Raw genomic sequence first — 12,510 nt, 5'->3', positions numbered from 1 at the left:
CATGAAGTTAACAGTGTTGTGACCGCTTAAATATTCTAAAAACTTTTGTCTTTTTGCGAATATTTACTTTAGTTCTATCTAAATATGCAAAAGATTTAAGTTTATAGGATATATTTGCATTAACGGTAATGATTATAACTACCGGTGTACGAACATACGACCAGCAGGTAACTAATAAATAAAATACAAAGAGTATTTTGTGTTACAAAAAGAGTATTTTATTTATAAGACATTTACAAAATAATTTCATTTTTGCATATAACATTATAAACTGTTTTCATAAGTTAACATAAACAGCCTATATCCGTCCCACTCTTTTTGATAGGCTAACCTACCCTAAATCTACCGGAGGGGATATGGAGCATATTCCTTAAGCTATTTTATTTTAGTGTAAATATTTTCCATCTATTTTTCAGTTCTGTTCTGTCCGATAAATAAAACTATAAGATGTATTTAAGGGCACGGTTCTTTAATGTAATTTATTGTTATTAACTTGTAATTACTCGAAAATTGAGTTTCTCCGTGTATGACGCGGCTTTTATATTATTTTGAGAGAGAAGAGAACGGATAAGTGAATGAGTTACAAATATTTACCTTCACCGGTCTTTCCTCATAATCATTACATTGTCTGTGGGCAATCAAAATTTTACAAAAAATGGTAGTGCTTGTTGTTATTTTCTAGTTTTCTCTTTGATTGAGCAGAAATTTGCCATTGTTATTTTTTATGTGTTCACAAGTTCGTAAAAACTGTTTGTGTTTTTTATCTTTAAACAAAAAAGGATTAACACATATTGTTTCCTCGTTATTTGCGCACTTGTATTAGTGAAATTTGCTTATTTGTGGAGTGCAAATCGGAATTGATTTGCACTGAATTTTCCGATTTCTAGGACTTGTTGACAAAAGAAATCGGTAGTGTGACCTCAGGATTGGATCATGATCGTTTTCTGCGTGTTTGAGGTTAGTATTAACTGTTGTTATTTATAAAATCTGGGTTGTCGGTATATACATACCGAGATTGTTTGAAAAACAACTTGAATTTTCGTATAATGAACAGAACAGTCAGCTTGTACCTACTTGTCTGCAGTGCTCTACATAATTAATAACTCCATTTACGGTAGCATGACTAATGTGGGCGTAAAGTAAACTTCTGGGGTTGTGGTTAGGTTCAGTTTCTACTGTCTAACACGCAAGTTTTTACACCAGTCAGGACATGTCATCCTAATTAGGTATCACTTATGATCTCATACTCGTTGCTATCCAAATGTAGAAGTTAAACAGTTCCACCATTTTATTGTTTTAATAGCTATTTATTCACAATTTTACATAAAGATAAGTGAATAGCTGCTGTTTATTTGAACTATAACCTTTGTGTAGCTATATTTGTTACAACATGGCAAAGTGTAGATATTTCAGCTCCAGCTTTGTGTATTGCAGTCGAAACAATAAATACTATCTTAGTATGTACAAAAGTTGCTGTTTTGAGAGACAATTTTTTATGCATTTGTTATGCAATACCTATCATGTCATTTTATTTACAATTGGTTTGATTAACTTCTTTATTATTGATCATAGACAAGCTCTTCAAATACTCTTGGATTAAGATTTGAATATTATCAAATATAATTTAATAATAATGTTGAAAATTATAAAAATAACATTGTCATATGTTTTACAATAGGTATTATATTAGTATGATTAGGTAGGTACCTACATATTGCTCATCCTAAAATGAGTTTAGATACCTTGCATGATGAAGCAAATATTATTGCTACCTATAAATATATTTGTATTACCTCATGTAGCTGAACTGGGTAATTAAGTAGAAGATAATGGTTTCTTGATGATCAACTACAAAAGAATTTGAGTATTACAAAAAAATGTTTATCAACTGTATATGTAGTAGAAATAGAGGGTGGTGTTTGCCAGCAGTGGGACACTTAAGACTAGACAATACAAGGTAGTGTAATTTAGTCTTGGCAGTTTCAATGATTCTTTTTTATAATTTTTACAAATGACACATAAGACTCTCTGGTCTCTCTTTAGTCTCTGCTTACCCCGGTGGAAAATAGGCGTGAGTTTATGTATGTATGTATATGACACTTAACTAGTAGGTACATGGCAAATGGTGGCTTTATCGCTCTACACGCTAGTGTTACTCCGTTTTAAATTTTCTACGAATCTGTATATTTCTGTTTGCAATATTAGTAAAAAATATATTTTACTCACACTCCTGATTTATTTGTTTATGACAGATATGATGTAGGTAACTATATTGTCAGGGCCAATCTGTCACACCAACTCTCCTAAGGCATGCTCATCCACATACCTATCTGTACCCAACCACCTTTGGAGGACTTCTTGATGACTTCCAAATTTTATAGTATAAGTTACATCATTCTCCCTCTTCCCATTCGTGTGGGTTGTGAGGTGGAATACCAGCCTCAACCACCCATCACAAACATCATCAGTTACAGTAATTGATTCTTGTTATGAACTCATGAGGTCTTTTTCAACTTGGTTGTAACTTCGGAATTTCCCCTTTTCATCCCTTAGGGTTGTGGAGCCCAACCCTTCGCTAGTTTTCACTTGCTCACTGGCCTGTATTTGTTGGGGTTTTTATTGTATCAATATTTCCAATTTCCTCCATTCTGCTCCTTAGGTCTCTTGCATAATCAGACAAGCAGGTTGGCCTATTCGATGGACATTCTCACATTCACTAGTAGCCGTAGTTCTCTACCGATGCTTGTTGTTGCAGGAGTCGTAGAGGTATATTCATGAAGTGCCGATAGGAGAAACAATGGAATGCATCTTCCCTTCCTTTAGCTAATTCCCTTGATGAAATCTACCATTTCCGCTAAATGCGCGACCAAAGTTTATCGTTCCCCAATTTCTGCCAATGATTTGACAATTACACGTTCCATCAGTCTCTCAATCGTGATTGGTGCATTGCACAATCCATAAGGCATGACTTTGAACTGTTAAAAACTAGCCCATCTAAAACACAGTCTTCTCTTTATCTTTCGAGTCCATCACTTTTAAGGTCTAACATTGAAACTCTTATTCTACGTGTCATCCTCGGTAATGGATAACTATCCCTTTTGAATGTGTCATTAAGTCTGCGATAAGCCGATAATCAATCCAGAATCTAGTACACCCGCCCTATTTCTTCACCAATATTACCGAAGAACTTCACCATGGTGAAATTGTGGTCAAATGCTGACCTATCACCAATAATAAAAAAGCATCACGGACAAGAGGGGTTCTATCAGTCCACTCCCCTTCACGTCCTGAAATACGTCTTCAACGTCTTTTTCTTTGGTAAAACGATGTCGGTGGAGTATCCGATGCATGTTTCCTGTATCAGTTTTGTGCTGCACCAATTCAGTACGTCCTATGTCGCCATGCTGGCGAATAGGATGCACGTTTCGTCCTACCTATGTTACTATGCTGGCGAATACGATGCACGTTTCCTGATCAATTTTGTGCTGTATCAATAAGTTCGTCCTACCTATGTCGTCGCCATGCTGGCGAATAGGATGCGCGTTCCCTATATCAACTTTGTGCTGCACCAATTAGTTGTGTACGTGACCATAGGTTTCTGGAAAATTACCAAAAACCAAAGTAAAAACCATTTCAATTTGCCTTTTGACTCAAAAAAAACTCTTCATATTGTAGCGAAGTCTTCTTCTTCTTCTTATCGTGTGGATTACCAGCTTCATCAACCCTGGTGTCAGGGTTATTATTGAGCTGCCAAAGGCCCCTGACATGACTCATATAACGACTACTTACTTACATCAGTAATTAGTAACCGGGACCAACGGCTTAACGTGCCTTCCGAAGCACGGATCATCTTATTTTCGGACTATCTGGTGATCAGCCAGTAATGGCCTAACCAAACTAGGGTTAACAAAGTAATATTTGTGATATGTCCCCACCGGGAATCGAACCCGGGACCTCCGGATCGTGAGCCCAACGCTCGACCACTGGATCACGAAGGCCGTGTATCGAAGTTGAGCGCTTGCTAATGTAAAGGTAGCTTGGAAACTACAAAGCTAAGCTTTTGAAGTTAAATAGATATTAGTAAGGGTATTAGTAAGGGTAGTACGTTAAGTTGATTAACTTGAATGAAATGCCGCAGGTTTCAAACCAAACGAAAAACCAAATTTTTGATAGCCGCGCGGGGCCTTTAGAATTTAGAAAAATACCGTCGCAATATCCGTCGTGGACCGGACAAAAGCATAACTTTAAAAAAAAATACGCTGCAATATCCAGGCTTAACTTAATAAAAAGCTTGAAACTTTACCGAGTCCAAGCTGTAAGCATATGACATACTCGAAATTCGTCATTTCCAATCCAGGCCGTAAAACTTATAGGATATACATACACTTCTCATCAAAAAAATCGAAACACTTCCGTTTTCATTGTTTCTGTCCGAATTTAACACAAAAAAGAATTCATACGATGAAAAAAAAATACATAAATGTATAGCTGGCAGTTTGGCCATTACAGTAATAAGCGAAAATTCTAAATTCAAAATTAGAATTTCATTTGTTTATCTTATAAACGAAATGACTCACTGTTTTGAGACAAATGCGTGTTTAGGGTTGGAGTACATTTAGCGTTTAAAAACTAAAAATTGGCGTCTATCCTTAAACTTTTTGTTTTTTATTTCAATACTGTGACTTTGGGACGTCTGAAAAAAGGTTTTTTTTTCTAAAATGTATGGATACTTCGCCCACAGAAGAATAGAATAGCTTGAAACTATTCGTAGGTATATGTATTTAACTCGATTTATTTGATATACGCAATACAATTTGGATCAGGTACGTTTCGAAGGTCGCGAGTCGTTCAGTTTCAGGCTAGTTTCTGGCTGTAAAACTTAGGTGATAAACAAAGGAAACAAGCTATAATGGTCTTTGATACTTTTTGAACTTGTTATTTATGTGATAAATCTAATCACAGTACAGCTTGCATTTTATTTCAGTTCCAGTGGATATTGAAAGTATTTAAGCTGAAAAAAATGTTTTCACAACCAACTCGAATATATTCGAATATTGATTTACCACAAACAGAAGTGGTCAAGAGCATTTTAGGACGTGCGTCAGAAGTGTGGCTTATCGTATTAATGATTTGGCTCTGCCCATACCATTAATGATTACCGGCGTGATTTTATGTATGTGTTTTGTAGCAAGCAAAATCGATAATAGTATTCTGCGTATATTTTTATAGTTCAATCAAATTAAGTGCATATCGCGTTTATACCTGAGTAGGTCTGTTATATAATGGTGGAAAGAGAGCACAAACACAATTCGACCTTTTCTTTGTGCCCCTCCCTGAGACGTATAAATGCTAAATGGCCGACCACAGGTGCTCGTTGCGAACCTAATACTCAAGGACAACAACTTATTACCTGTTTTTACACAAAGCTGCTTCTGTTAGCAACTTAACCGAGACACAGTTTATTATTACATACAACAAAATTTTAATCCAACTTCTCTTTTCTTTGCAGAGTCATCTGAAGAGCTCAGATCCGTAGGAATGACGGAGAAAATACTTCACCCGGGTCAGTAACTTCCATTCATACGTATTTTTATTTCGCAGCTCTTTATTGTCGAATAAACGCACAATTTGAAGCTTCCCACGAATTCCGAATGGCCGTCAGAGGAAATGCCTATTAAGCTGGCTTATTCCTATAGCCACATAATGTAATTTATAGACAGTCACGTGGTCGCGAGACGTCACGGAGACGCGTCCGTCAGCAGATCAATAGGGACTCGAGGTCAATCTGGCATGTCCCGACGAATCTGCCACGCCTGTGGGATTACAGCGATATCCCTCCGCTTGACGCCTCAACACGACGCAATCCCTCGCCCTCCTCGCCGTTCATAATACCGTACCCTTCATTGAATTACAAAAGACATACAACATAACACGTATGCATAGAATTAGACGCCAACAGCCTATTGCGTAGTGGGCTATAGTACCTACAGTAATGCGATTTTTTTTCGCTTTTGTTTAGATACTTTGAATGACGGAACAGCGGAAAATTACGTAATGTTTTTGGTGGAGACCTTCTGGAAATTACAACAGCATCTTAAAAATTCATCGATTATTGCCATTGTAATGAATTGATATCTAAGCGAAGTAGATTTACTTTTACAACCTCTACAATGTAAAATTGAATGTTAGCTTGTCTAAAGCTGTTTTTAAACCATATTCCCTACAGTAATACCATTCCACTACGTCCTTTCCAATTTTAAAGCTGATAAAGAAGAGGAAACGTTAGGTTTTGATATCTTCAATCTGTAGTTATCTTAATGTTATTGCTTCCACTAAAATCCACTCATTTTCCTTATTGTTTTTCTACATCATCATATTGTAGCGATACCTGATGAATGTCAAATTAATCATATGTTGTAGCACTTAGAGTCCTTATAGTAGTCACACTGTAATAAATTAACTGCAACTTGATCACACATGTCACAAGTCACAACTTAACACTCTGTTGATTCTCTTCAAGATACGACGCCCATAAACGAGTAATAAGTGGCAAGTCATATACCTACGAAAGGTCGTCAAGGTTAGACTTGTGTATACAATCGGCTTAACGTATTACTCGGACTGATTCTGAAAGCAAAGATTATCTTCTCAATTACTACACTTTGCCAATAATGCCACAATAACGCGTTAATAATAGAACAATATCAGACGACTGCATACATTGGTATTTGTTTGTGATAATTATGTGTTGTCTGACTTTATCACCTGCATACATGAGAGCATCTGTACTGGTGTCGCGTCGAGGCGCGCGGGGCGCGGGTCCGCGGGGGCGGTGCATGTGCATCGGTTGACGCATCGCGGTTGAATCCCTACATAAAGCGCGAGGAAGTATGTAAAGCGTACATAAGACGTGGATCGATGCTGCAGCCGACACCCGCCGGTTGCTTCTCGCCGCGTAATATGTGCCCTTTGTTTTTTGTTTATCCCACATAATAGTTAAAATCAAGAGTCGCAGTAAATATAAATGGTCTAGATGGACATTGTATGAGTTATAATGAGATTCACTGAAATAATATGGATGACTCAATATTTTTTTTATAAATACGTTTACCAAGTAATATGTATAAAAAATAATGGTATTTATATTTCAGTATAAAATAAAGTTGTAACGATCTAAGTAGGTATAATGAGAACTTAACTAATCGTGCTTAATGATGACTTCCATTGTTTCTGTAATAATAGCATGCCTTCTCATTCCCGTTGTAAAAATATAAATACCACTCTTAAGGGCGACGTAAATGGGTTGGATAGTGAAATCGGTTAAGATTGTTTGATGCGGCGATAGCGCACGCGAAAAATCTTTAAACATCCAATTCACCGCACATGCGCAGCGACATGACCTTGACGTTTCGTGACGAACCCGCTTGATCGTCTCTAACTTTAGTTTTCCAACAAGACAAACACCACCCCGCCCGCCTTAAATAACATTCATTCACTTTACCGATTCTTTCAAATACGTTCGATTGCTCCCTAACTCCGCTCTTAAGTCATGATTTTTGGTATTTTGAAATATATATTTTAACATAAAACCAAGTTCGAATTGGAACCAACCAGAAAGGCTGTATCTATACGGGTTTACATAACGGTGATTGTCATTGTTGACGTTCGCTCTAACGCAGTCATAAACACGCCGCGCCATAAAGAGAGTTAATAATAAATAATAGACGTACCTACCTATATGTATATAAGACGATGAATACTATTGTAAGTAATCGATCATGAAGGTATTTAGTCTTTATTGATTTTTCGGTTCTCTATGCTTGAAATTTCGAAGGATCACCTAAGTTAAATATTCCATTGCCCGACTCCTAGTAAACAGTGTTGGTACTTACCAATAGAAACAAAATAACTTGAGGAAGTGACGCAATGGCCGAACGGCTACGTAATTTGCTACATTTAAGGTTTCGACACACCAAAAGCAGGAGCGAGTCGGAAGCAGCGCGGCAGCAGTATCAACGCGGGTCCGCGTTACAACCGCGTTCAGGTGTCATATTTAATTCCCGTGCAATATTCTCCCACAAGGTTATGTTGTGTTTCTGTAATATTTGTCTTTTGAAGTCAAATAAACATTTATTTTTACGTAATAATTCGATGATATTTTCGTGTGTATTCATTACGCACGCACACTGAACTGTACCTTCAGACCTCGCCGGCGGCGTGGTCGACATTTTCCATCTTTCAGTGCTTATCATTATTGGCTCAATATAATAATACTCTCAACGACGCCCTGAGCCGAGGCTTGAGGGCCCTTTAGGTGCGTTGTGAGAAATTTTGTAATGTGTGAAAGCCCACAGCGCTCCCCGTTTGTGGGCCTAACTAGTTAATGCAATCTGAGCCAAACAAAAGTCATGTCAAAAAAGAAACAGCTGCACTGTCAAAATGCTGTTGCGGCACGCTTGTGCTGCTACTGCTTTTGTTGTGACGCATTTATACAATTTCCTGTACATGCTACAAGATACGCTGCGCCGCGCCTACGCTGCTCTTGCTTTTGGTGTGCCGAAGCCTTTATTTGCGATACTAAAGAATGGTAACGGTGCCGACATCCGCGAATACTCCAATAGCGAATGCGTTGTTGCCACGTTTACCTGCTCTGCTCACACAATACAATATCAAAACTGATCCGCAGTGCCTGGGTTTGTTATCATCATATTATCGTGCCATCCGTCTGCAGCGATGCTATTTTGTTTCGAGTTTTAATGTTTTTGAAGTTGTGTGATCGACGTGATCGTACTCACAGAGCAGACGCAGCTAGACTGAGCTCTCGTAGAGTGTATTTAAATAGCGACCATGAGCTAGAAATAAAGAAAGTACGATGGCAACTTATAATAGGGCCACTGAACTGGGCGCTGCTCTACGAGTGAAACCAGGCCCGCTCGAGGTCAACGAACTGCTCATTTCGCTGCATCCGTTGCGAATACTGCGCGGCGCATCGCTGCTGCCACCAATTCTGTCGACTGACTGAATCCAACACTTTTCATTTAGTGAAGTGAAAAACTAGTCTACGCTAAAAAGAAAACTATACAGCCGAGGTTGATTAGCAATAGAAAGTTGAATAGCGCATTGCTTATGTCTGTAGCATGATTGTGTGGTGGTTGTTTCAAGAATCAAGAGAAATTCATCAACCACCCAATACGTAGATACTTGGTTAGAAAATACATGGATGTATTTCGTGTATAATTGTGAGCTCTGAATCTGAATGATAAATAATGAATGTTAAAATAAACCTGTCATTCTAAAGTGATTCGTTACAATTACAAATTGTAGCAATTAATATATTTTGCGCTAATGTCCTTCAAAAGTCATCACTTGGTAAAAATGAGTACAGATAAGACGATCACATAAACAATTTGCCTATAGCTGTGTTTGTTCATTTATTATTCATTTATATTTTATTTTAATAAAGTGTTTTTAATGACGTAACTGGGCAAACATAAAATTACAGCGGTGGCTGCGGCAAATTTCGCGGTCGCTATCGACCGGACGCGCGGGAACGCAAGTCACAACCCTTTGTGGTGAGTGGCTGCCTCGCCCGCCCTCGTTTACTTATTCACAAGCTCCTCTAATGATACATCTCTGGCCTCCCGCTCCAAACAACATGTAAATCCAAATCATTCTCCACTCTTAACACCGTTATACGAATAAATCGTAGGTGTATTTATGAAACGTACTTATTTCGCAAACAATATTCTCCTCGGATAAAAATAACTGGTATTAGATTTGGAGCAATTTATTACAATAGATGTTAGTTGAAAGTTTCTTTAAGAAGTTTATTCGGCTTCTTGACGAATTGTCGGAAACCAGGCAAGTGCCAACCCTGACTGGCGCGCCGCGGCGACACTGGGCTGCCCATGGGAACTGGTTTCACACTGTGCTTGTCAGTCCGGCTGCAATGTATAGAGTTCAATCCTTACTCGACTACCTGTATGGAATTAAAACTAAATGCTCTCTAGGCGGATTGAAACGAGTCCAAAATTCCGGCTCTTTTTGTTGAGTATTGTTTTTATGTATGTAGCAATCGCGTTATATATTATAGGTATAGAATGACATTTCAAACAGAGGGAGGAGGGAAAGAAAAATCCTTTAGTGTCGACATTGGGGAGTGAGGGTGGTTACCGCTGGGTGTTTAGGGGGTGCGGTCGGTGGTGGGAGGGAGTTATATAGTGACGCGATCACGTGTACATTTTGCAGCCTGTATTGATCCTGTCGTCTTTTTCTGGTTGCTAAATGAGGCAGGCAACCCTGCGTCAGACTTACCAATTTAATTTTCATGGCTCTCGCAGTTGAAACATTTTAATATTTCTGTACGTTCATTATTACGTTTTGATGAAGTCTATTTCCATTTCAAGTTATTCAACTTGTATTTTAGGCAATGTAATTGTATTATTTCTTAAGTTTTCAAAGTTCCAGTTGCCTACAATAATAACGTTAAATGAGTGACATGTCTCAGGAGTTCTTTAAGCACAGCAAATTCTTAGGTTCAAGAGATACAGGTCACCCTAAATATTTCGTCACCCGTTACCATACATAAAACACGGTTACGAGTTAACACTACTAGTCCATTTGAAATAGTATAGTTAAATGATAATTGCATGGTCATTACAGTGGTGTCGCAGTACGCTTAGCGTCCATCGACCCAACTTGGTCGCACACAACTGGATACATGTACATATAAACAATATGTACCCACTTTATGTACCTCCTCTCACAATGAGGCCCTTTGCCTCGGCGCGTTATTTAGAAATTCCTACTTTCTTAGCCTTGCAGAATACAGATCGCTTGCGAGGAACCGTACAACTTTAGTGCCCTCTATATTATTACTCTTTTATCGATTATTCGTTGGCGTTTGTATCCTATTTATATTTAGGACAGTAGCAAAAGAAGTACGTTGACACGTTGCTATGATCCGCTATTTTTATGTTGGACTAAATATGGGAAAGTGGTTGGTTACCGAGCCGAGTGCGATTACGATTGGAAACGGTGACAGTTATTAAAGGCGTAAATCGCGAGTCGTGGCAAAGCAGACGAGCATGCGGCAACAGACAACGGAGGAGGCGTGAGAGTTTAGTGAAGTTGAACGAGATGCGAGATTGTGTGCGCTCTATTTCGGTCGCGGTGGCGCACTCGGCGGCTAATCGGCGCGTCACGTGACGAGAGGCAGGCGGGGTGAGGCGAGGGCTCGCGGCCGCGGCAGGCCGTCGGAATGCAGTCACCACAGCTCCATGCATAGCTCGCCGATTGATCGCCCAGGCTCGACTACTTACCGATTCACTCTCCACTGTCTTCAATCCATTCCGCTCGATATGTTCGAAACTATGAATGTTTTAGGTGAACAAAAATGCAACCAATTCTGTCATGGACTCATGATCTGAGAAAATGAGGTCTATGATTTTGAAAACTATTTAAAAACCACATAGAAAATCGCAGCCCTAGCAAATTTATTGTAATACACTTCCACCATTTAATTTGTGGTTTCATGGTTCTCTACGGTGTTAAATCGTTGAGCGAGAGTCGAAACAACTCGTAACCTTAGTCGTTTCATTCTATTATGATATGGTAGACGTAGGTATGTTTTACTTTGTCCTGATGTTAAGGCTGATTGAAACTAATTCGTACCTAATTAGTCAAGTTTTTTTCTTTGCAATAGTTGCGCATAATTAATCACCTAACCAATCGACGTACATTCAAAACGAAAGTGAGTATTTAACCAGAGCAGAATTAAAGTTCAATTTGTTTGAGTGTTGTCAGAGTTAGGATGATATTGTAGTGTAGAGGCAGTAGCTAGGTAATTGCAGCGCGCGGATTGCAGGCGATTGCCCCTCGCCCCGCTACGCCGCCCCGAGCTCGAACACCGTAAGTAAACAGTCTGGTGTTTATCCGCGTCTCGCTCACACCGACCGCGTCGCGTCGCGCCTCTGAGGTGCACTCGCTGTTCCTATTATTTTCGTGACGGGTATTGCGCCGAAGCCGATTCCCGCATCCTCGCCCCGAGACGCGAGGTCCGGTCTCGCAGCGGAGGCGGCGGCGGTGGCCGTTCGCATCGCGCGCCAGTCCGCGCCCGAGGCCGTCTGTCGCACCGGTTCGCGCCTCCAGTATTTTGTTAGCTCGTCGCCGGTTTGTCGAAATTGAAAATGCGGCGCTTTCCGGGGATCGTCACGAGTGCGTATCGCGGCGGGTGACAGCCAGGCAGGGCGGCTCCGGCCTTACTTATTGAAACGGTGACGTGTTGCTGGTGACAGTGAGTGGATTGTGTATAGCTCGCCGATGCTATACGTGAATGTGGATGGAGTGCGGAGTGGTGTCGGAAGATGCATTTCAAGGAGTCGTTCGCGATGAGCGATCGTCCGAACGAGCGCGGCCGCCGCAACTCCCGCTGCAAGGGTGGGTGTCTGCACTCCCGACTCAGCATTAACTCTACATTGACAACGAATATAACACAGATCATATCATGTC

The 12,510-nt window shown here is 39.7% G+C and overlaps 1 protein-coding gene across 6 annotated transcripts in view; it reads left to right on the top strand.

Annotated features, from left to right (window-relative positions):
• The first annotated feature begins 636 nt into the window (after positions 1–636).
• The window catches only part of LOC126367673 (serine/threonine-protein kinase tousled-like 2), a 37,197-nt gene continuing 25,323 nt past the window's right edge, over positions 637–12,510 (top strand). For 3 of the 6 annotated variants that reach the window (XM_050011312.1, XM_050011314.1, XM_050011309.1), the window contains exon 1: positions 11,918–12,438. In XM_050011312.1, coding sequence (XP_049867269.1) covers positions 12,366–12,438 — 73 coding nt within the window. In that variant the 5' untranslated portion in view covers positions 11,918–12,365. Of the gene's footprint in view, positions 958–5,509; positions 5,564–11,917; positions 12,439–12,510 lie in introns of those variants that run through there. The other 3 variants (XM_050011313.1, XM_050011311.1, XM_050011310.1) reach the window with 2 other exon arrangements.

The sequence above is a fragment of the Pectinophora gossypiella genome, chromosome 6 (genome assembly GCF_024362695.1).
Source record: "Pectinophora gossypiella chromosome 6, ilPecGoss1.1, whole genome shotgun sequence".
Taxonomy (NCBI): Eukaryota; Metazoa; Arthropoda; class Insecta; order Lepidoptera; family Gelechiidae; genus Pectinophora; species Pectinophora gossypiella.
Note: the sequence above shows the minus strand (reverse complement) of the source record. Positions and strands in the feature narration are given on the sequence as shown.